The following is a 25,770-nucleotide window of genomic DNA, read 5'->3' as shown; positions in this document are numbered from 1 at the left end:
CTTTGAAAACAAACAAAAGCTAAGCCCTGTCAGTTACATCATCATAACAGCTTTTCTTCAAATAACTGCAAAAATCTTGAAGGAATATACTCAATATTCTACTAGTCTTTGTAATTACCAATACACTAACTGTTTATATATACTGCATCTGTAGATTGCAAACAGTCTGAAGAAAGTTGATTGTCGTTTCTTCACTCGACATTTAAAGCACATGACATTTCTTAGTGAATAAAGTCATCCTCGCTGCCTTTCAGACCCTCTTCCCTACCATCCTTCAGTTTTATTGAGAAGCAATTGGAATATTTTTCTTTTTCCAATACCTTCAGCAGCTTGGAGAATGCCTTTGATGAATTGTCCAAGAGATTTTGCTCTGTCATTAGTCCTTTCAGCATCCTGCCTGGTTTGCTCACCATCTGCTGTCACCTTGGTAGCCTAGTGATCCAAATTGAGGAAAAGTATAATTAATAAACAAGACAAGGCAGCACTATGTGATATTCCTACTGTCTGAATCTATGTTCAAAACTTTCCTCGGGCAAAAGGCAATCAATGAATTATTGATCAGATGAATGGGAAATGACATGCTCTGTTCAAGTACACAATTGAATTTTATGGAACCTTTACCTTTTCATTTAAAAGGAAATTGAAAGGCTTTATTTTAGGTTCTTAGAAACCCCAGTTGTGTGCAACAGCACACAAAGGGAGACAGGATGAAACTATTCACTGAATTTGCTTAAAGAAACATTTTTTTTGTAACCTTTTAATAGCTTCTTCAAGGAATACTTCCCATAGCTTCACAATTGTCCACTTTTCGGTTGATAAAGTGTAGCAGATATCATGACCTCTTTGCTTCCTCCCCAGAGGAGTTCTCAAAGAGACAGTTCATGCCAACAAGCAAGATGAACATTAAATCAATACATTAATTAAACCGAGAAAGAGATAAAAAATTGGGGTTTTTTTCAGCTCTAATGCTTGAAGTTGTTTGTTCATAACATATTGGGGTGCTCAGTAAAATTTTAGCTTTGTGTAACTAAATGTTTTATAATTTTATTGTACCATAGTAGCAGCAGCAGGATGAAGACAGACATCTGCTGCAGACCTGAAAAACATGCTGAGGAAAGGAATAATCTTAAGACATTCTACTTAGCTCTCAAGGTCCCTATTTACAAAATGGACCCATTTTTAGTACAAAGAAACTGACCATTTCAAGCAACAAAGCTTGTCAAATTGTATTGTAAGCAAAAAAAAAAACAAACCGTTTTTTTCTTTGGGGATTGAATTCCCAAGAAATGTCTCAAAGCAGGGCATTATGATCTTTCCAGTCTCTGGGAAATGGCTAGAATTCAATAATTCAAAATGAGCTTATGTTTTCTCTGACTTGACCTCTACAAACTGTTTTCTCAGTTACAAAAATACCCCATACATTTCAATAATGGTCAAAGAGAAATAGTACCACTTCAATAAATTTATTTTTGCCTGATTAGCTTCTAGATGGAAGCCCTCAAGATACATCAGGACAGCTGGGTTTCTGAAATGAAATCCCTGGCATTATCATATCACTTACAGTTTTGGTCTACTTCAGAGTAGTTACTCTGAAAGTAATTTATATGAAAATGTCTGAGGTAAATAGAATTAAGAACCCATACTGACTGGAGGGAGTTGGTTCTATTTTCATCCCTGTATCAGTAGAAGAACACAGCTTTTCACATCTATACAGTGTTAATTATGCTATTGGTTACTTTCTCTAAGATTTACAAAACGCTTTAACCTGCCTGGATACAGAATTAAAGTATTGTCATAGTGAGCTGTAAGAGGACATTGGGATAGGAAAAAGACAAAAATACAGAATGGTCCCAGTGGACCACTGCTCTAACCCAGCTTGGCATTTCTGATGTCATTTCATTCTTCATGTAATTAAGAACATACCTTATTATTTTTTGTCAAATCCTCCACAATCAGACTTTTATTCTTTGGGTTTTATTTGCTTGGAATTTTCACATTCACATTTATTATATTCTACAATATTTCCAAGTCCTTTGCTACAAATGATATTTTATAACTTACAAATACCTTTCTTAGTTTTGATTACTTTCTCCACATTCATGTTAATTCCAGTTAGCCACTTTAACCTCTCAATATTTATAACTGAGTGGCATGTACTACATTTTTGTCCACATTAATCTCTCATCGAACAGTTTTCATTTCATCTTGGTGACCGTTCTCTTTAACACTTAAATCCCATTCAGCTCCACTGAAGGCTTTTTGTATTTTGCCATAATTTGCTTTGCTGAACAATAAACTTTTGCTTCGTTATCTGGTCTAGCTTTAACTCCATAAACCAAATTAAATGGCAAACATCCTTCACACTGTACCTAGCCATTCCAGGGCTAATTAAATGTTTCCTTTTGTTAATAAAGTCCTACTAATTTTCTATATATTCAGTTTACTACAGTTCACCATTTCTATAAGGTCAGTCTTCAGCTTCTCCTAATAGTTTAATCAAGAACAACAAATTCCTTCTGGGGGAGCAACAAGGGTCAGGCAGACTGGACCCAGAGCGAGGGTTTGGAATGAATCTTCAAGAAGTCTGGATACAAATAAGACTTTTTGTTGGCATAAAGGAGATCCCTGACATGGAACTCTAGTAAAGAAAGTATCTGAGATCAGTGGACCTGCTTTGGTGGTGTTCACAGTTTGTACTTAGTGATGAAGGTTCCATGGAAGGCTCTCAGTCTGAAGATTGTTAGCCATTACACACATATATTTTTGTTCCGGTTCTGTGTATTTAGTCTGAGGTCTTAATCAAGCCATAAGAAGCTCCTCTGGATGGCATCTGGAGGAGAGCCCTACAGGAATTTCTCTAGCTGCAGACTACAGAAGGAGGAGTAAACACAGACCTCACTGTACAGATGGAAGTTCTCGGCTCTCCTTCCAAATGCTTCCAGCTATTGCAAACTAAGTTGCTTCTGCTACTACTTCCAGAAATTCTTGAGCTTTAGAAATTCAGTGGTATGGGAGAAATGACAAAGTTTACAAAGTCAAAATAAGCATTTCAATCAAGCGGAGTGGTTCTGATTCCTGTCTTTCTTGAAGGCTCGGAAGGTAATTAATTAGAAGGAAAGAGGGGGTTTTGACTAGAACTAGTGAACTGAAAGGAAGTGAACAGTCTGAAGTCTGCTTCTGGTGGGAGATGCGCAAATGTGCATGCAATCATGTAAGAACATAATTAGTGCGAGAAAGATGTGAAGATCTTCTGTATGGCAGACTGAATGAAAGAAAGAACAGGATGGAAAAAAAGAAAAAGGAGTGCTGCACTGATGGAAGAGACTACTGGTTGAAAAGAGACCACAAGGAAGCAAAAACGCCAGTATTTAGTAATTTGTAGTGACTAAATACTATTGTCTTCAAGATTTAATCTTAAAAATGACATCAGCTTAAAATTATATAATTATTTTATTTTTTCATGGAAATAGACTCCTCATCAATCCTCATCAACCTTTTCCATCATCACTACTGGTTTCACTTTGAAAATTTAGTGAGTCTGCAAATCAGATATGGGGAAAAACTTTTTTTGCTAGTCCTTCATGTTAATATGTTTTGGACAGCTATATTTTTATTGTGCCTTGTCCGTTTCCCTAAATTTTTCTCCACTAGGTGGCAGAATTTGTTATTTTCTTAGACGATGTCTACTGACCAAAATAAGGTCTATATTGAAATAAAACTTTTCTAATAAAAAGAGTAAATAGCACATCGACTGAAATCCAGAAGATCCTCACTACCCTCATAAAGGAAATATAGAACACATACATTCAAATAAAATCACACACCTTGTACATATATTTGAAATCTCCTTTTAAATATTGTTCCCATTTCAATTACTTCATTCATTGACTCTTAATGAGAGCTTGTTATTTGTTAAACTGGGACTTCCATTTCCTTGCTGTAAAATGTCTTTAAAATATGTGAATTGGGCTAGGCTACCATTTGCTACACAGCTCCTGGAGAAACAAGCCAACATCAACAGGTAACCCAGAAATGGAAAATGAAACTGTAAAACAGAGAAACTTTTCCTCCATCTTGAGATGGTTGGGCACGAAGTAACTCTGAGTGGAGCCAGGCTACTTGTATTGCAACAGACAATCTTAAAAGAGAAACAGGCTGACAACTACCTTGAGGCAGTCAGACTCAGGAGATTTGAAAGGGAATCTGATGAGATGATGCTGCTGATGGAGAAAATAGATAGCCTTACCAGAGACAGCACTAACGTTCAGAAGAAAAAGAAGGAAACCAGGCAGTTCAGTTTCCAAAAGCCTCAGCCAGTAAAAGAAAAACTGATGATGTAAGAGATGTAAGTGTGAGAAGCTGTGTGGTAATCCCATGGTTTTGTTGCCATTGGGTTTGTAACATACTTGTCGTTGAAGTAATGGGAAAGCCCATAAGTACTATATCAAGAACTCTTTACTTTAGTGGCAGCTTTTCCAAATGAGCTTGTTCTTGGGTGCTCTGTATGAGCATTATAAATTTTTCTTACATTATTATAAAGTTTTGCAGAAAATATATTTCAATGTATTGGCCCACAAAATGAGGTTGTTAGACGACTTGCTGCCATTTCAAACACTGAGACTGAGAAGCACCTTATAATTCATTTATTCATTCATATTTAATTCATATTCAGAAGATTTCTGTCATTATGCAGCCTTAACCAAACCCATACACCCCAACATGATCATAGACTTACTCTTGTCAGTAATTCATCCATTTCTGTCACCAGGGTATCCAGATTTTCTTGTGCTAGCTGAAGAAGTCTCTCTGGTGCTCGCTGAGGTGAAAGCAAATGCTGTTGGGGAAGGGAGGAGGGAGAGTGAAAATCTGTATTTAATGGATGTCAGTGCTTCCAAATATTGTGTAGAAGAAGCATCAAAAATTTCCTTTTCATTACAGTATGCAACTCCCTTTTTTCATTGACTCTTGTGTCACATCCATCCAACATACTTTTCTCAGGAATCTTGACAGCTTTACATAGTTTAGTGGTGAACCTATAAGTATGGTAGGGAACATACAGTATATGAAATACATAACCACTTTATGGACCGTTAGCATGAACACTATTTTATTTGTATGCAGCATCACTTCTTCTGTGCCTGCAATATAATTCCTTGCATATATGTCTGCAAATTACTGCTGCAAGATTTATTTATTAAAATAAGTCAAAATAAATAGCTGTAATAACCATTTATCAACCAAAGCAAGTTTGAAGTAATTAAATCTTAAAGTTTTCTTCTTCCTTGAACCTACTCACAGCTGTATGTTTGAACAGATTCAACCAGAGTTGTACTGAAGCCCTGTTATTTATGTACATCAGTACTGTGAACATACCCTTAATTCCTGTGTCATGTTCTCAAAACCATGCAACATTTTATATGGAGCAGGCAGTGGACCACTAAGGTTAACACTCAGGATCATCTGGTTTAGCCGATCCAGGTCACTGAGAAGGAGTCCTGTGCATTCATCATCACAAGCTGTGGGGAAGAACAACAAAGCTTATTTATTCCCACTAAATGTTTAAGACATATGTTTGAGTTAGAAATTTCGTGTCACGGATAAAATTCTGTGAGAGGTAACACTAACGTCAGATAATTTAGCCCAAAAGCATAGTGTGAGAAAAATGGAAACAACACCTAGGGAACAGGAAAGGCCTCATTGCTTAGGACTTTCTAACGGGACAGTTCAGTATAAAACATGAAGAGCAAAATTGGTAGGCTTACCTCACAAAAAGAGGAAATAATTAATGCTATTATAGACTAGCCAATATAGAATCCTGAATTAGACAAGCAATTTGGATGAAGTTTGAGAAAAGTGGACAGGTAATTTGGAAAATCTAAGGAGTACTTTAAGAAGCTACAGATGGCTACAGATTTGAATGTAAGAAAAACTACAGAAATCTTACAATTTACATACTTTATAGTCATACAACAGCATGGCCTAGTTTGCTTAACTTGTAATGCAGACAGCAGAAAGAGTCCAGGTAAAAATACTTATAGCTTTCTTCTAAGAAATGCTTTCCCCTACCTCTTTTAACTAATCAGCTTTTAAATTTTTTGTGTATGCTTCCTTTCTCACAAATACTCTTTAGCATGAAAAATGCTACTGTGTGCTGCATATACTGGAAAAGAGTTTGCATTCCCCCTACCTTGCTTTCTATTAACTTTCACAAGAAATTCTCATAACCTTAAAGTCTTGTATCATTTATATTGCAGACAGGAAAATTCTTCATCCTCTGGATCGGAGTTGTGGGAATGCCTGTCTGTTTCCTGGCATAAAGATGCTGCGCAGGACTGGTAAACCTAAACAACATCTCAGGAGATGGAGCAAACTGTGAAACAATGAATTCACTGGTGATGTAAAGAGATATGAAGGGTTATACCTAAAGTTTTGTAAGTATGCAATTATGTATTTCAGCAACACTCCTGGGAAGCTCAATGGCTAAGAAAACACTAAACAACATGTATGTTTTTGTAGAAAAAGAGACGTAATTTTCATCAGAGAATGTTGTTCTAATTCTGGAGGTTGGTTGTTCAATATAGCAAGGATTTGAGTCAAATGCAGCAAAAACAAGAATAACAAGTACTAGTTTAATACACCATGAAACTCATGTGATAATTGAAAAGCAGACAAGACAGATGCTGGATTAGTGAAGTAAGAAGTGGGTGTAGAAAGCTAGATACTGTCATTTCAAGAGTTCCTTTTGCATTTTCATTGCTTCCATTTGCAGACTTCCTCCTATTTCACAGTATTTTGTTACATAAGCTGAACTGCACTGGAACTTCTTTGCAGTTGTTCACTGTAGGCATGGTACATTTTGATTTCTGTTTCTATGTGAAATTAAAAAAAATAAAAACCTATTACCATCCCAACTCTTGTCATCTGTGTGCTTGCTTTTAGAAATCCAAGAGAATTAAAAGAAAAGGAAGTTTTACAGCCAACTGAATGTTTTATATAACAAACACCTGTTCTGCAGCTGGTCAAGAAGGTAAGCAGACCTGACTGATAAACATTTTGCAGGATGCAAATAAGTGATCCTGGACCTGAAAAGAGTTGGTTTGTTGTTTGGGTTTTTTGCTTGTTTGTTTTGGTTTCTTTTTCTGATACATTGTTTCACTTGTGAAACAAGGTAAATCTATTAATCCTCAAAATTGTCAAGAGTGTTTTGTAATAAAATGCTAAAAAATTGCTATGTGTTAAAGACAAATTAAACTCACACCAGTAAGAAAAAAATAAACAGTTTATGAAGAGATTAAGTATCCTCAATGAGTAAACAATTGATAAGTGAGCATTCAGTATAAATTAACACCTCTTGCACAATAATCAGGTTGAAAAGAACTACATCAAGTGAGGACCACAGTTGAGTAGATGAGACAAGGCTAAGCTACTCCAATACGTAGTCTGAAATCTACTGTAGCTACGGGAAATTTTTCAAGAGCGTGACTATATTTTGCAAGACTAAATACTGCTGTGTCTATCTGTGTCTATCTATAACACTGTCAGGATCAGTTTGTGTCTAATATTAACAAATGCAGCACTAAATTCAGATAATTACAGCAGTGCAAGTACGTAAGAGCCAGATCATGCAGTCAATATTACAATAGTTCAGCAAGCAATTAATGCAAATTACTGCAATTTCCATTTTCACCACACTTTCCCATGCACAAAAAGTCCTGTAAGGATTTGGACTTACCTCTTGTGAGAAGCATCTCCAAAGTATGCATACCAAAGAATATTTTTTTTTTTAGTAATTGCTAAAATAATAAAAGTTTATGGACATCTAACTACTTATTCCACCTTACAAAAAGAAGATAATGTACAATAGAGGAATTACGTGTCCAAGCCACAATGTGTTCCTCCAACTGAGCGATTACCTAACACAATATTGCTTTAATACATTAATTGCTGTTAAGATTCAGAAGACTGTGTTATGACTAAGTAATTTTTGGTCTAAGGGCAACCATGCAACCTCTGATATGAGGTGGTATCCTATGATCGTCAGTGACTCTTCAGTATTAGTTTCCCATTGCTTCACAATAAAGTGTTGAACTATTGTTTGACTTGTTATCTGTTGGCTGTTACCCCATTTTTCTCATTTTCTCAGCAGCCATTGCTGCTGGTTCCAGGGAATTTGCATGATCAATATGTCTGCAAAATCTGGGAAAATTCAGATCCAGATGAAGATTTAAAGTACTGACTCAGGTTTATTTCTGATTTTCGTTATTTAGAAAGCCTAATTTGCTGCTTATGATACATACCACTACTAGTTAAGGTTACATAGTGCTTGAATTGGGTGGAAGATATTGGAGTGTGGGTCTAAACTCAACAGGAGCTCATGCATCAAGAAAAGAGAGAGCAACTGATAGCTTAGCAGCTTCTAGGCCAAGAAGGGGTGCTCATCTGTTATTGAGCTCATGTGGACAGAGAAGCAGTTGCCCAGCACAGAGATAAGTTTAATTTTTATGGCTGTGCCATAAGGGCTCACAACTTCTGTTAAATTCAGAACATAGCAGAAGTTAGTCCAGGACTTCATAGATCTGGTGCTACACATGGTATCTTTCTTTTCAGCTCACTCTGTGAAGGCTTGCAATAAGAAGCTTCTGAATTAAGGACTGTGTAGGAGCTAGGAGATACTTATTTTCATAGATTCTTCAAGACCTGCCTCTGACAGAGTCAGCATCTCTGCTTAGTTCTGAATTTGGAAGGGCTGAGGTCATGGAGCTACTCTGTATTTTAGAAGGAAAACCTTGATTCTGCCAGGACCAGCGGCTAGGAGCAACCTTGTTCTCCTGGTGCAGAACTGTGTGGCTGCTGCACAAAGCTGCTTCTCACTGCAAGCACCACTCTACTTAGACTACAATATTGAAGTGTCCAAGACCTACTATTAAAGGAATCCGATTATATAATTTTCTCCTTCTACCAATATTGAATATTTAAATTTGTACAGATGTAAGTTTGTTGACCACAGCATGGCTGAACATCCATTTTTACCACAAGACTGAGTTAAAGAAAAATTTCTAACAATTAAATATCTGTCTGATCTCTGTCATGATTTCTTACTGTTCCCTGTAATCTTGTACAGCAGAACCACATCGGCTGCTTTACATTTAGGTTTTTGCTTGACCTCAAGGAAAATTTACGACAGGAGGATACATCTGAGGAAATGTTTTGCAATTTGTGTTGCAACAGAGTTCAAAATATTGAAGCTAAATTTTTTTGAAGTCCCCATTGTAGTCATGACTGGTGCCCTGAAAACATTCGGAAAGTGAGTTCTGACTTGTCAGATGTTTAACAATAAAGTCTTGAAGTTCTCACTAGGATCGTTCTTTTCCCTAAACACTGCACAGTAGCAAGCACCGTCACTGTTCCAACAACACTGCAAGCTGAGGTTCTTCATTTTACATAGTACAAACTCTATAAATGAAGTGAAGCAGCGTGTCAGAAGGTATAACAAAAAATACACAAGAGAATTACTAATCTAAGAAAATGCACGATTGCTACAGGCTTGATTCAAAACTCCTCGTAGCTCCTGATTTCCACTTCATAGAATCATAGAATCATTAAGGTTGGAAAAAGACCTCAAGGATCATCAAGTCGAACCATCAACCCACACCACCTAACCCATTAAACCATGTCCCTAAGCACAACATCTGCACTTTTCTTGAACACCTCCAGGGATGGTGACTCCACCACTTCCCTGGGCAGCTTGTTCCAATGCCTGATCACTCTTTCAGTGAAGAAATTTTTTCTAATATCTAGCCTAGACCTCCTCTGGTGCAACTTGAGGCCATTTCCTCTTGCCCTATCACTTCTCACTTTAGAGAAGAGGCCAGCACCCACCTCACTGCAACCTCCTTTTAGGTAGTTTAGTTCAGCTTGTTAAGGTCAAAGCTCTTTGGGAAGGATCAAGAGAGAGCAATACTTTGGCTTGTTGACATATTCTGGTAAGTATGTGTAAAATACAAGTCAAGCAAATACTAATGATCTCAGTCTGCCTGAGCATGCTGGGTACAGATGAACTGAGGAAAGGCTGCTCCTGTTCATCACACAACTCAGCTATGTTCTGGAGTGGAATGATGGGGTTTAACTATGCAAACAGAAAAAAATACATCTGCAATACTGTAGTGATTATAGGCAATTGCCAGTTGACAACTTTCAGCAGAATAACCATTGAGATATATTTATTACAGTGAAAAAGAGTGATGTATAAGTGGGCATCAATTATTTAGAGGACAATTCATTTGCAGTTACAAATGAAATAAAAATCTAATAAAAAATTAGAGAAGATTTGTGAGAACTTTTGTCATATTAGACAGTATACAAGGATGTTGGCAGCATTATTAAAACTAGTTTGCAATCATCACTAATTGTCTTATTGGCTACTGACTGTTTCAAAAGAAAAGGGAAAGCCTAAGAAGTTCATTTCTTGAAACTTAAAATTACAAGGAAGTCTTCATCAGCAGAGTATTATGAGTATCTGTATATGACAACCTAGATGGTCATTTTAGCTGGGGAAATAATTCAGCTATTAACCGTAATAATGCAAAAAAACTTGGATTTTTTATGATGTGTAGGAGACCATTCAGACTCTTGTATTACTTATAAAAAAAAAAAAATCTACTCTTCAGATATCATTTTCCATCCCCTAATGGCATCCTAGAGAAAACAACGTTGTTATGTTCTAAGAATAAGGGAAGGGAATTCTGTCTGTAGTTATCTCGTAGTTATCTTTCCATTGTCGTTTAGCAGTAAACAGATTCTTCCCCTTTGTACGGTGGCTTTTAAAAAATATATTATCTTCCCATTCTACCTGTGGCTTTCTAAAATATAACTGTTATAACAGCACTGAAAAGTGGCATGCACTAAGCAACTGAAAAACGACACGTTATGAGAAAACCAGCAAGAACCTGGTAAAACAGATTCTAAGCTATATCAGAAATAGATCACTTTAATGAACATGTAAGCTCCTCCAGATTTTTTTCTGTCTTTTCATTGTAATTTCCACTCTAAAATCTTTAGAATACTTATGATAAGGTATCCATTAAAATATAAATGTTACATTTAAACAATAATACACTACAATATTGTGGCTATCTCTCTAATTGGACTTAAATATGCATTATTTAGCTTCCATATCACACTGTGTGGCGAACTTTTACAGAATGTAACACTGGACAGCTTAATCACACTATGTTTTATATTACTTACAACTACATTTTTTCAAACATGGGTGATTATATTTGCATGTATTTTCTTTAAGCTAGACTATTTACCACTTAACTACGGGTTCTTCACACTTCTGACAGGTCCAATGCAATTGTAGTATTTGAAATGGAACTCTGCAACTGAGCAAAAGTAGATACATGCATACAGCTCATTTGAAATACTGGATGCAAACAGGATTCTTCATATGGCATTAATTTTCTGTACATTAACAGTATTTAATCACTATAATCATTACCATTAAGGTTCCGTTACAACTGAAGCTAGTCAGAAGGGAATTTCCTGAGTGTTTTGGAAGTGGCTGATACACAAAACTGAAAATACATTGTATACAGGACCAAATTCTCAGCTGCATTAAACTCAGACTGGAATAGACTAATGTTCTGGGAGTAAAGAAGGAAAGCTTCAGGGTTTCCCCAAAAGGTGTTTCTAATGGTTCTTTGACAGCACAATGACTATTAAAGCACATTAGAGGCCGCAGCAACGAAACCCTACTGGAAGAAAACAGGCTCTGAAGCTTGTGACATACTAGTCAGTGTGAACCACAGACAAATTCCCACCAAATCTATGCTTGCCACACTCATTTTGTCTGCCAAAGCCCCACACCACAGGCTACAAAGCTAAACGGTTTATTGACCAGGCTGGTTTTCTATCATGTCAGGGGTATTGCTCTGCATTAGCAAAGGTGGATTTGGAGTAATAGGGGAACTGAGGAATGTTTAAACAAAAGGAAAATTGTATAGTAAGAGCAAATAAGCATAAAGTGTCTACTGAAATACTTAATTGCAGTTTTTGTAATTTATGATATGGATGTTATTGATGTGGTGTCAATGGTAACAGACTAGTTCCTGGGATAGAGGAGATTTAAAGTACCTCCCATCTGTTCCTATAGGTGGTTCCTATTTTTATGACTAAAGGAAACAAATCTTTTCATTTGATTCCTTACTTCTAACAATAACATGAAATGTCTATATGCACCTGCAAAGGACTGAATGGTGAAAACTGATTATTTAATTGAACTTAAAATGTCACTGCAGGTAATACAGATGCTTTTCATCACCGACACATGAATATGTTGCTGTTAAATCACAGATTGAAGCAAATCACATTTTTCAAAGCAAAAAGGTGGAAAATTTGATTTGCCTGCACCCAGCTTTTCCCATTCACAGTGAGGATTTTTAACCTTATTATCCACAAAATGAAATAGTCTGATTAACAAACTAGAAACCTGCACTTAATCTGTTTTATACAAAGAAACTGTACAATCCTGCATATCCAAAAGACTTTTCAGGATACTGATAAGGTAAATGACCTATAAAAAAACATAGTGAGCTGTCCCTGAGATTGAAAACATTGGCTAGTACTGGAAGTAATGTAACAGGTATTCAGAATATTGAAAATTAAGTAATTTTTGTTTAGATGCCACTCTAGAAAACACAGTCCTTATTATAAAATTTTGTAGCTGTAACACTTACAGACTTAACTCACAACTGCAGTTCTCCTTGACATGTAGGCCACAAAATGGAATCTAAAGCGTAGTTATTTCAGCCAAGTAGCTACTTACTCTATCTGCATTCATTTTGCTGTAGTTTAAAGTAGAGTTTAAGATATACGATAGTTCAGAATTAAGTCCTAGACATCATACTGCAGGACATTAGCTGAGTGGTGAGGTTGACACCCCTGAGTGATGGGATGCCATCCAGAGGGACCTTGAGAAGCTGGAGAAGTGGACTTGTGAAAACCTCATGAGGTTCAACAAGGCCAAGTGCAAGGTCCTACACATGGGTCAGGGCAACCCCCAGTATCAATACAGGCTGGGGGATGAAGAGATTGAGAGCATCCCTGCAGAGAAAGACCTGGGTGTCCTGGTGGATGAGAAGTTGGACATGAGCCAGCAATGTGCGCTTGCAGCCCACAAAGCCAGATGCATCCTGGGCTGCATCAAAAGAAGCGTGGTCAGCAGGTCGAGGGAGGTGATTCTGCCCCTCTGTTCTCGTAAGACCCCACCTAGAGTACTGCATCCAGCTCTGCAGCACTCAGCACAGGAAGGACATGGACCTGTTGAAGTGGGTCCAGAGGAGGGCCATGAAAATGATCAAAGGCCTGGAACACCTCCCCTATGAGGAGAGGCTGAGAGAGTTAGGGTTGTTCAGCTTGGAGAGGAGAAGATTCCAAGGGGACCTGATTGCGGCCTTTCAGTACCTAAAGGGGGCTTATAAGAAAGATGGGGATAACCTTTTTAACAGGGCTTGTAGCAATGGGACAAAGGGTAATGGTTATAAACTGAAAGAGGATAGATTTATCTTAGATATTAGGAAGAAATATTTTACACTTAGGGTGGTGAAACACTGAAGCAGGTTGCCCAGGGAGGTGGTAGATGCCCTGTCCATGGAAACATTCAAGGTCAGGTTCAATGGGGTTCTGGGCAACCTGATCTAGTGGAAGATGTCCCTGCTTATGGCAGGGGGGGTGGACTAGATGACCTCCATCGTCTCTTCAAAGTCAAACTATTCTATGATTCTATGATTAGGACTTTACTTCCCCTAAGGACACTAAGCTTTTCATCAGTGAACCAATGTCATATTATTAATAATGCAGTAATAGAAGTATTTATGTCTATATTCCCAGTAATCTATTCATTCTCAGAGAAGGCTTGTATCTGGGCATCAGAACTAATGCAAAAGCACTGAAGCCAATAGTCACATGTAGAAACTTAGTCCTGCTAAGTCCCGACCACTCTCTGAGAGCTGATCACAATCATTGAGTGAAAAAATGTTCTGCACTGTGTAGTCCCTGACCCTACATGCCTAAAGTCTTCCTCTTTAACCACTCAAAGAAGCCACACATTTCATTCCTGACAGATATGATAACTTCAGCCATTTTTAGCACTTCCTTGTTTTCTTTATTTTTCCAATGTGCTTTTATAACGTTTGCAATTTGTTTGTGCTTTTACTAGCTAATTTTTATATTAGAGAACTGTACACCTCTGGCTATTGAGGCAAAGACTGAATGCATTCTCTGAAAAAAACCCAACAAACCTTTCTGGTATTTACTTGCCTTGATGTTACATGTCCCTCACATAGGCAAAAAAAAAAAACAAACCCAAAATGAAAAACCTCCAATTAAAATCCTATAACAGATAAAAATCAGGGAAAACATTAAAACAAGTTCATTGTGCCTTTCTGCAATATCTGAAGATGCACAGATTAGGAAATATTATATACTCAGGACTTACTGGGTCCCTAGCTGTATTCTTCTTCAAAATGAACAGTAATAGCCTCCAGGGGAAAAAAAAACAGTCACAATAAAATTAGTTCCTATTCAGCTAGTGGAGATGGAAGAGAGGAAAATGCATTATTTCAGTCAGGATTTACTAAGTGTTCTAGAAAAGTTTTGCTACCTGAAATTTTTTTATAAGACATAAGCATATAATATAATGGGAAATGAGACTGTGGGCTCAAAACAAACACCACCTAATTGCAAGGGGAAAAAAAAAAAAAAGCCAAACAATACTAAAAGACAAAACATTTGGTACATATCAAAACTGAACGTAGAGCAAAGATACCAGTACTATAAAATGTAACTTGGTGGTTTAGGCTATTAGTTTTCTGTTTTAAACAAAGGAAGGTCTTTGTTCCTGGATATACTGTGCTGTCATTCCTTATGTCTTTAAATTCCAGTGGATGGTTGTTGAACCAATATGACCAAGCAAATCTTGGTAAAAACTTTCTGTGTGACTCATGGCATAGAGCATTGCAATCGCTGGTTAAACATTTAGGACAACACTGAAAAATTCACTAAGAGTAAATATTGTCATAACAGCAGTGACAACCTTTAGCAAAACCACAAACTTCAAAAACGCACAAAAAGAAATCCATCAAAGCTCTGTTGTCAGTTTTCAGTGAGCATATTAAAAAGTATCAAGAGTTTTCCTAACATCTCAAGGCTTGTGAAACAAACAGACCAGAATGCCAAAGTAGTAAGAAACCTGGCAAACTATTTTCAAAGTAACACACACAACTGACTGATGCACAAGCAGAGTTGGATTTCTGAAATATGACAAACACAATCAAAAATTCTCCAAAATTATGTTAGTATACGTACAAATGCATTTCATGCCATCACGTGCATGCCGATGTTCACAGCCAACACACTTCCACCCTGTGAATCCAGGCTTGCAAGTGCACTGTCCAGTGACAGGGTCACAGGGGACAGGCAGGGAACCGTATCGATCACACTCACATTCCTGACAGGAGCCTCCTGGAATTTGTGGATTTCCCGTGTAGCCAGAAGAACATCTAGACAATGCAAATACAAAACCAGGTTTGGCCAATGGAGGCATATAGTGTACTACAATGAATATGTGGCAAGATTGTAAACAAAATATAAATGAACCTTCATTCATGAACCACTAAAAAAAATCTTTGGTGCTTTATGACTCAGGATGCATTTGTAGAGGGAGAAATGTTGCAAACTGTCCAACAAACTGCTAATAACTTTTAACCAGGACATGGAACAGCCTGGATGGAAGGAGTATGCAAAAGTGATTCCACACCCTAACAGTTTTCAGTTAAACTTCTATTATACCATGACAAAAGTTTCTACATTAGTAATGTCTGGTCTATAGACCTTTTTTTCCCCCAGTAGCCACTTGTGTTTTGCATTAGAAGTGAAATCTCATAGTCGACACTTGCTAATTTTGATAATCTTAATCCCACAGCGTTGTTATGGGTGGGACAACAGCTGCTGTTTAGGTTATTAATTTGCAATTTGGTCATTAATATGCTTATATGTGTCTTTCACAATTAGTGTCCATAAGGACACAATAGTCACTAGAACAAAGGGCATGAGTGACATCAAGACACATTATAAGCCTGGTATCATATTTTAGATAAATTTTGTATTTTTTGGTTCAACTTCTGAGGTCCAGGGGAAAAAAACAAATCACAAAGTAAGACTAGGACAATATCTGTGATATAAATAACACTGATTATCAATTTACAGTGGGTGCATAAAAATTGCCTATTATAGCTGAGTTTTAAGAACATATGAAGAGGAAATAAACAAAGGCATGTATTTAAACATTAATAAATACATGTTTATAGTATTGAAGGACTTAGCTGTCCTTCATTTCTGGCCTGCTTTTCATTGTTCCTCTTTCTTTTGTTTCCATTCATCCTACCTTTCACAGTACTGGCCTTCATATCCAGGTGGGCATGCAGTACACCGGTAATCATTAGGTCCTTCGGCAACACAAGAAGGGCTGAAACTAAAACAAAAGCAAATAAAAAACTTTCTTCCACTCTATTGCGCCATTTCACTCCAGTCAGCTGTGCAGAAGGACCCATGGTAAGCTCCACTCTTAATGCAAATGGCAGTGTTTTCTTATCTGTTTACGAACACCTGTGGGAGATCCCTCCTTTCTATTAAGAATTTTGTGAACACCTTTTGTGATACTGGCCCAATTTAGACAGATGCTGGAAGGGCAGAATCAACGAGGGTCATATCCGAGGCAATGGAGTCAACAGCGCCCGTGCTGTAGGCTTGTGTGACTAAATGGTGCTGTCACTCACAGTGATCAATAAAAGGAAGTAAGGAGAAGGATGTGAAACAAAAGGTTAAGAAACTGAGCTAACAAACATCCAGCCTCTCCAGTCTAATTTCATTTTAGTTTGAATAAAAGGAGATAAGGTGGGAAGTGTTTACTCAGAGATAAGACATAAAGAGGGAGAAAGGAACCGAAGTCATAACCATGTGGAATCTTCCCAACAGGTAGCGTCAGATGATCTTTTCAAGGATGTACCGAAGGGAAAACACTGGCCTACAGAGAAAAAATACCTAAAAGCTACCTTCTTTGTGATCAGGGAGGGGTCGTATTTTAATCACAGAAGACACTAGATTATTTTACTAAGCCATGCCATAGATAAATAGCTAGCGACTGCTGTGTGTGCCTATGGGAACTGTGCAAAGTAGCATGTTGCTGGAATATTCATGCATTAAGTGCCTGCACAGAGAGTTACAATAACAAAAAGGGTAGGTAGGGGAAAAGAAACACACCTAAGTATTAAAATGGTGCAATACTGTAAAACTCATGCAGCTCTTTGTGGAAGAAGAATCAGAAAAGCACTGAGTTGGCTAGTGGTCAGTCCAGAGCTTGGTACAGTACAGTCAGCATCCTGCTTATAATGCTTATAATGCATCAAATGAATAGTGCTTGAATGAGTATATAAAATTACACCTTTGCAAAAAAATGTAAACAAATTGATGCGTTACTCACAAACTCATTATCCAACATATTTTCAACTCTATGAAAATAGATCCAGAATAAGTCATTCTCTCTGTTTTTTTCGTTTTTGTTTTTTTTTTTTTTTTTTTTTTTAAGCTCATCATGTTTGAAGCTGACTGCAGATTGTACAGGAGTGTAAAAACAGTATTTAAAACCTTAGTGGAATTCTGTAAAATTTCATAAAGAAATGTAATTACACTATACTTATTCACAAATATTATCATGTCAGTCAGGATACAATAAGCTAATGTGATAGCTCATTAGGTATCTGCATTTAATCCAGATTGTGATTACTTGACTACCATACAATAGCTGCAGGTAGTCATATTTTTTTCCATAAAAGCATCCTGAAGAACTTTCACTGAGCTGTTTCACACACACAAATCCAAGATGTGATACCCTCACTTTCCACCTAATTCTGTAGCTTTATGGAATGGATCTATCCCACCTTGGCCTATCCATCTAAAAGTTAGGCATGCAGTCTAAATGAACAGTTCAGGCACCCTCTATCAGCAGTGGAAAATGGAGATGCACAGACAGACATACAAACACATTTGAAACATCTCCCTTGTCCTCTCTGCAATGGTGGTTTCCTTCAGTTTTAACATGGGTGAGATGTATAGCTGTCTGTCCTTGCATTTACTATATAGGTATCAAAATTGTTGGTGGCTACAACCAACAGCAGTAGAAATCCCATCCATGATGTCTAGAGACATCTGAATTAAACTCTGTAAAACCCAAGCTGTTCTGTTTCTAGACATGTTCAGATCTGACTCCTCTCTTGACAGCACTAGAAATTGGATGACCATCTCATGATTAAATGTATTTACTAACTTCAGACTAGGTGTCATTCATTTATCTCCTATGAACTTTTGAACAAAAAAGCCTCATGATCACGTTTATGTGAGCAGGACACCAAAGTCCCTGGCAACATCCAGAATCATGCAGGCCATGTGTCTGCATGAGGTATTGGCGCTTCGCTTGCTCTCTCTTCCTCCGGCAGCTCAGCAATTTGAGTGTGCACCCAGGACACACGCACCATCTGGATCCACACATTTCTCAACTGTAGAGCACTTCAGTGACAGCCCTTTCCTGTGTTTTATGTTAGATAAGGTACTGAAGTGGTTTCTGGAGCATGGTGTGGAGAATGTGTCTAAATTCTTGTAGTAGGCTGCCATAACCACCCAGGTGAAGAGTCCTGCTCATTATCTGATCTGACACCTGTATTTCTGGGCAACCAAAGGTTCTTAAGCCCCCCCCCCCCCCAAAAAAAAAATAATAGGATCAAATTACATTTTCAGCACTTCCTACTGCCAGTTAGTAACAGAAGTTTTTTACAGTGTATTTGCTGATGTGTAAAGCTGAGAAGCTTGGCCAATTCTCTTCTTTGCAACTTAAATGTTCTTTCTTGATACTAGTAGGTAGAACACATAATCAAGTTGTAACAGAAGACTCTCATGAAAAAGGGTGTCACTCAGAAAAACTTGCAGTTAAGACAACATTATAACTTTCTGAGACAAAGGGTATTTCTTTAAACCTCTTTTATAATTGTTCTGATTGTTGTCACTTTGGTATTTATGAAGTTTGGAAGTCTTCTTAGAAACATTTGCTGTGGATGAAAGATTATGATGTTTGAGAAAGCAATTCCTTCCTTCAAAATAAACCTCAGACCACCTCAAAATTATAAAATGAATAAGAAAAAAAAAAAAACCCAACCTCTCAGATACACTGGTTGAAATACTCACTAAAACATTCTAAAGGTCAGACAAAGCACAGAAAAATGGTTTTAAGGAACACTTCCAACCTTTCAAGAGAATGATCATGAAACACAAACCTTTTCAGAGTAGTACTATGGTATGATTCCAAATATCATTAAGAGCTTTTCAGCAAAACAACAAACAAGTCTCAAGTGCTAAAGGATCATTTGTTGGGAACACATGCAGAGACATCATGGCAAGGCTCATTAGCATAAAGTAACCAATAAAATTGATGCTGCAATAACTATATAGCTTTTAAATTTTTCTATCTTTCACAAATTGCCTAAAACACACGTAACATTAATTAAGGAATCAATAAATTCCACAGTGGAGCTAGAAAGGCACCGTAACATGTTCATACCAACAAAACATATGAGCATAAGACTTTTTACAGCTCCTGTATGGCTATACTGTACTTGAGTTCTGCTTTAGCTTCATTCGTGAGAATACCTTTATAACACATATTCATTATCTGTTGAATATTGCATTTTCTACCACTTATTAATTTATTCATCACAAATTAGCACGGAAGCAATTTCCAACTTTTAAAGGAAGATCAATTAGTAAAAGTTGATATGAAACTTTTTAGTATGGCTAACATGATGCAGTTATCCTGTAGCTATCTGAAAAAGGACACGAGACCAAAACAAAGTTCTTGCTTGCTGGAAAGGTAACCCTGTGTCACGAGTTTGCTCACTTACTTGTTACTTGAAATAAACAGGGGACAAGCACAAGGCTGACAGTCATCCGGAGAGCCTTGGACAATGCCATAAAACCCCAGCGCACATCTCTCACAGTGGTGACCAGAAGTATTGTGCTGACAATTCTGCAGAGGAAGGAGACAGAATGAAAGCTGCAATTGATAATTACAAGAAAGCAGACAATATTTTTTTCCCAGCCTCAGGGATTCAAACTTATTTTGATTCATAATTTCTCTCTTCCTGATATGATTTGCAGTGGGACTGCTTGCATTAAGCATCTATCAAATGCCTGCTGAGTTATATATGGGTTTACAGGAGAAAGAATGGAGGCCTGCAGCTAGACAGATGCATCCTATGGAATTTCTTATCCCCTTCACCCTTCCCTCCCTCCTTTGTTCCAGACATTGAAGCAGGAGAAATAAACAATTAGAATTCAATCTTACTGTATCAGGTCATGTGTATTATTACCTATAAGAGCAGTAATTGTGCTTATTGCACAACATATGGTACATCACCTCTTTAATTTGCAGGTATCTAGTTTTTCTTTTTAAACAAGTAGTAATTCATGGGCAAAAAAGCACTGAAATCTAGAATACCAGAATGCAAATCTCTAAAGCTAGATGGTTTGTTTTTTTGACTCCCCTTTAACTTTGACACTTCACCTATTTAAGCAAAATTGGATTAAAATATTGTCCTCTATTTTTTCAGATCAGTTACACAACTTATGAATTTTACATTAAGATTAACCTAATGCATAAGTTCAGAAATGCAATACCTGACAAACTGATGTTTCAGAGTCACACATAGTACTGTGTCCGTGACATTGACATAAAACACAAGCTCCTAAGGACTGAGCAGGTGTCCTTCCTGAAGATGAAGATGGAAGCCTGTAAAATCCTGGAGAGCATGACTGCAACAAAAAAGATGCAGAAGAAAACAGATCATTACCAAGAGGACTAAGTATGGGGAGCATTGCAAGCTCATCTTTCCAATCACCAGTTTTTACAAGTTGTGAAAAGAACCTGACAGGCTTCCAGCTATGTTACAAAAAATATACAGTACTTTACAGACAACAAGAGCCAGCCCTAATTGGAAACATTGCTGAAAAATCCCTGGAGCACTCCACTGGCACCAGGCTTTTCACATTACAGCTTGAGAGACTTCGCATTCAGATGCAGAACACCTCACTGTTCTCACTGTGCATCAGTCATCATTCCTTTCATTTCTTAAGAATAAGGTTTGTTTTCGAAATAAACTTTTTGCATGGACTGCGGAGAGCAAGCATGATGATTCTGTTTCCTTCACCCCTGGTGAGTTTTTCAGTTTTGACAAGCTAATATCTGCCTACATACTGCCTGATGGATAACAAGCAAAAGCTGAATGATAATAATAAAAAAAATGGCTGCATGGCTGCATTATTTATAGCTATATTATCTAAAGACCATAAAAGTAAAGAATTCAAAATATTAAAGGTTTTCCATGTCTAGGGACTATTAGCCCCAAATCAAATTTATTTATCACTAAGTCTCCTCTACCCCAGCTTGGCACTAAAATTCTGAGTGCAACCCAAAAATTACTAGCAAACCTGACAGATGCAAAATCAAGCACAATCAAGCACTTGATCTTTATTTCAGGCTTATTATGCAAACGTATGAAAATGTCTACATAGCTCCCAGAAAGCACACAGCTATGGCAGCTTAAAAATGCAGACAGGACCATTTTGATAGTCCAGACCGTTAGGGGTAAGTGCATACATACGAGTCACTCACCCCATGTATAAATCCCACCACTTAGTGGTGCTAGGAGCCTATGAAGGCTGCCTGATGAGGTCATTTCCTACTGCTGACCACATTTTGTGCTTTTTGGAAAGAATTGAATACTGCACTTTTTACACAGCAATAAAATGGATGCAAAATAAAAGAGAATCTGGACTAAGTAACTTTTTGTGATCAAAAGCAGGATTCTTCAGTCAAGCATGACACGCTAGGTTCTATTTCATATGACACCACTCTGGCACTTTTATAATCATTGCCAAAACCTCCAGGAGTTTAAATTATGGAAAAAGCATAAACAATTATTTTCTTTAGAATCACAAAGAAAGTAATATAACTCACTTTCACTTTTCCCCTTTTATTTTGATTTAGACTACATTAAGATCCATGAAGCACAAAAAGTCTATTTGCTTTTTCATGGTTTGTGAAGAATTCCAATTTAGATGAATAATCTCAAATGAAAGTAATTTTATTTCTTACTATAATTTCCTAATTTTTTCCTCCCTCTACATTCCCAGAAGATAATTGTCCAAACATAAAACAATACAAAGCACAGCTCTACAAGTTCTCAGTGACTTTAAGACTGGGGTATAAATATACAGTATATCCTCAAACAAATCTGATCTCTAACTGGTTTTTTTTTATATCCTATTGACACTTCTCATCTATTTTGATCTATGCATGCCTGAGATGAAATGAGACACAGACAAAAGATGAAGAAGACTACATTTTTCATTACTAGTTTGGAAGTTTTTCAGAAGTAGGCATTAGGAAAACTCCTACCACTGCTTTTTCAGCCTGCGACTGGATTTAAAAAACCAAAACCAAAACCAAAACTCAAACAGGTTGTACATGTCACTTTTAGTAAAAACTGCTGTGCACATAGTCTTCACAATGCAATTACAGGATAAATCATTAAATAGATACATATACCCTGTTAGCATTTGCTTAAAAAATGCCTGGATATCAGATGTTTTTTTCTCCCACTGAAATTAATCAAACCCTCACAGAACACACCATAACTTTTACCGAGCACACTAAAAATAAAGTTTTGAGCATGTGAAGACTGCACAATTAAGCCCAAAGTATGAACATTGCAACTGAGACATTTATTCCAGCCCCTGGTTGGTGTGAATTAAAATCAAGTTCTAATTACATTATCATATATTTTAATTCAAAAATGCAATTTGTTATAGCACTTTTTAAAAAAAATCTGTACTTCTGAGTTAATGCTGAAAGCCATTAATCTCTCACGTGTATTTGCGCACATTCAGGTGTATGCTTTTTTTTTGCAAAGAAAATGCCTTCATTCACTTCCTTGCACACATTCCCTTACACTGTTCCTGTTGCCTTATTTGCTGTGTAACACAGCCCTGTACAACATCTGAAGGGGACGAAATTCTTGCAGCTAGCAAGGCATCTTTCCCTTCATTTACTCACTCCAAATTTTCTCCCATTGCTAGTTTGGGGGAACGCTTTACAGGATCCCACTTAGTCAGAATGTCTGAGGGATTTGCAGAATACTCTAGGTGTTGTTCCCTGCTACCTCCACCCAGCAGTTGCAACAAGGGCATTTGGAATTGCTAGTCCTACTTAATAATGAAAACATGCTGGTTTGCACATAGAAAGACTGCCAGTCTCAAGAGCAAAAGCACATACAGTCAAAAATATTAACTTGTATTCTGCAAAGTATTACACCTTAAGCGCTTTCTCTGGTACCTATCATAAAATACGTTTTACAAAAGCATGCAAGTTTTCTATAAAACTTGTGTACGTTTGAAACATGCAATCTTCATCATGAAAATATTTAGATAAGCAAAACAATAAATACAGTAAAGTACAAGGAGCACCAAGCTCACCTACTAGACCAACACTTTTCTTCCAGGGTTCAAGGAGTTACAAATTTACCAAACTTCAACAGTTCAGGACAAAAGTTTCCATTAGTAACAGATCTATTTTATTTTATTTTAAGACACAGTGATTAGACTGCTTCTAAGAATAAAGTAAAATACACTATTTGGACCATGTACCAGAATTTCTTCTCCTCTTACAAGCAGCTCCATTGTTTATATAAGGGGGACTGAAATCTGATGGGATGCAAGCTTTTGTGTGCAAGATCTTATGTGAGTCCTATACCAGCACTGGAAGAATAATAATTGAGGGGAGTAAAATGGAAAGATATCTCCCAAAACTCAGTGGCCCTTTTCAATGTGTTTTCATAGATCCACTCAGATAAACTATAAGCATTCAGAAAACTGATGGTTTGAACGTGTGCAGTAGACATTTCCTAAAGCTTTGCAAACACCGTCCATGAAGCTTCTTTCATGAAGCACAAACATGATACAGAAGGGTTCACATCTAAATTTTTAATGCATTTGCAGTGCGATTTTGAACAGTCAAGCATGCAAAATGAAAGCAAAATGGACAACTTTAATCCTATTATTGTTGGTCCACAAAGGCATGCTAGGGAACAGATTCAAGAGGAAAGACCAGTGTGATGAATCTACAGGTTCTCAAATATGAGATGCCTTTTTGAAGAACTGCACAGAATATGCTAGTTCAGGGTTTGCTTTTGAAATTACTTCTCTTTTTAAATTTTGTTGTTATTTGAGTTATTTGTTAGAATACAAACATTTAAGAAATCAAAATTGAAATGCTGTTTACCTTTTTTTCAAAACCAAATATTTCAATCCATTGTACAGCTATTAAAACTTTATACAGAAATTTAAATGTCGAACAAGGCAAACTTAAAAATCTGGAAAGACAACAAAATAGAATTTTAAAATTCTGCATGGCTTTGTTTAGAGTGCTTGGTCCTACAATTTTAATAACATACTTTTAACTTTTTTATTTTCAAACTTGGTTTTATACTTTATTTGGTGAATTTCATTCAACTGACAAGTCAGGTTAGTACTGTACCTCACAAGACAAACCAGAATAACCCAATGGGCAGTCACATTTCTCAATCAAGTAAGCCTGAGGAGTCATCCCAGACAGAGTGCCGCCTTCAGCAACTTCCATTGAGATCTCAGAAATCCTGAAAAAAAGGAGCAAACATCTCCAATGAGCGTAGCCAAGCAATAACTCAAATCCAGTTAGTTCACAGTCAGCTGGAATGGGAGAAAATGGTCTTATTTAGCTGTTTATAGGCTTCTTGATCCACAGGAGACAAACAGCACTATTTTCACTTCTCCTAAGGAAACAACAAAGCTACCACCAGCTCCGGTCTCATTTTCCATTTCTAGGCAACAGTACAACTAACTTTTCTCTCCTGCTTGATTCTACCTCTTTTTTAAATCTCTTTTCAGCCAAACTATTAACAAAAGCTCATATCTGATTCTTTATTTGGAGGGACTCATTAAGAAATTGAAGCCACATACTAAAAGCAGTTCTAATTCATGATTCTCAGAGGTACGGGAATAAAATTGTTCACTAAATGCACTTATAATGAGACAACTATTTAAAAAAATAAAATCTATCCCCAGCAACAAAAGCAACCTAACAAGCTCAAGAGCAGACTTCAAAGACATTGGACATTTGCCTTTTTAGCAGGAATTTCAAGATCTGTGGCCAGATATATTTTTTTCTTTAGGATTATTTAGATGCATAAACAAACAATTTAAAGCAAACAGGAAATCCTGGTATAGAAGCATCTGCCAGTATCAGAAAGGTACATGTTTTATGGTAGAGGTTCTGACACTTTAATTTTCCAAATATTTGTTTGAGTGTCTTAATAATAATAATAATATCCTTGCCTCTCAACCACTCCCTGTCTTTCCAGCACACATGCTGACCTGCCAAATAGGGTTGAGTACATCACTGACACAGTCAACAAAGTATACTATCTAACATTATACACTTAATCCTAATGTACCATAATGTTGTTCTTTTAGCTTACTTCTTTATTTGGGGGATTTGTTAGTTTGTTTAAACAAATGCTATGATCTGGAAACCCTTACTGTCTTTGAGAAACAAAAAGGGTAAATTTTAAA

General features: G+C 36.9%; 1 protein-coding gene across 1 annotated transcript; it reads right to left on the bottom strand.

Moving 5' to 3' along the window:
- LOC104460845 (laminin subunit alpha-2-like) lies at positions 1-24,815 on the bottom strand (the record flags this gene model as incomplete). The annotated part of the gene is made up of 9 exons (XM_010082689.1): positions 1-65; positions 321-432; positions 4,736-4,834; positions 5,374-5,516; positions 15,367-15,560; positions 16,445-16,531; positions 20,007-20,131; positions 20,782-20,916; positions 24,698-24,815. Coding segments are annotated over 9 exons (1,021 nt in total), but the record flags the coding sequence as incomplete, so codon positions are not given.
- Between the last annotated feature and the right edge of the window lie 955 nt (positions 24,816-25,770).

The sequence above is a fragment of the Pterocles gutturalis genome, unplaced genomic scaffold (genome assembly GCF_000699245.1).
Source record: "Pterocles gutturalis isolate BGI_N339 unplaced genomic scaffold, ASM69924v1 scaffold51854, whole genome shotgun sequence".
In the NCBI taxonomy this organism is placed as follows: Eukaryota; Metazoa; Chordata; class Aves; order Pterocliformes; family Pteroclidae; genus Pterocles; species Pterocles gutturalis.
Note: the sequence above shows the minus strand (reverse complement) of the source record. Positions and strands in the feature narration are given on the sequence as shown.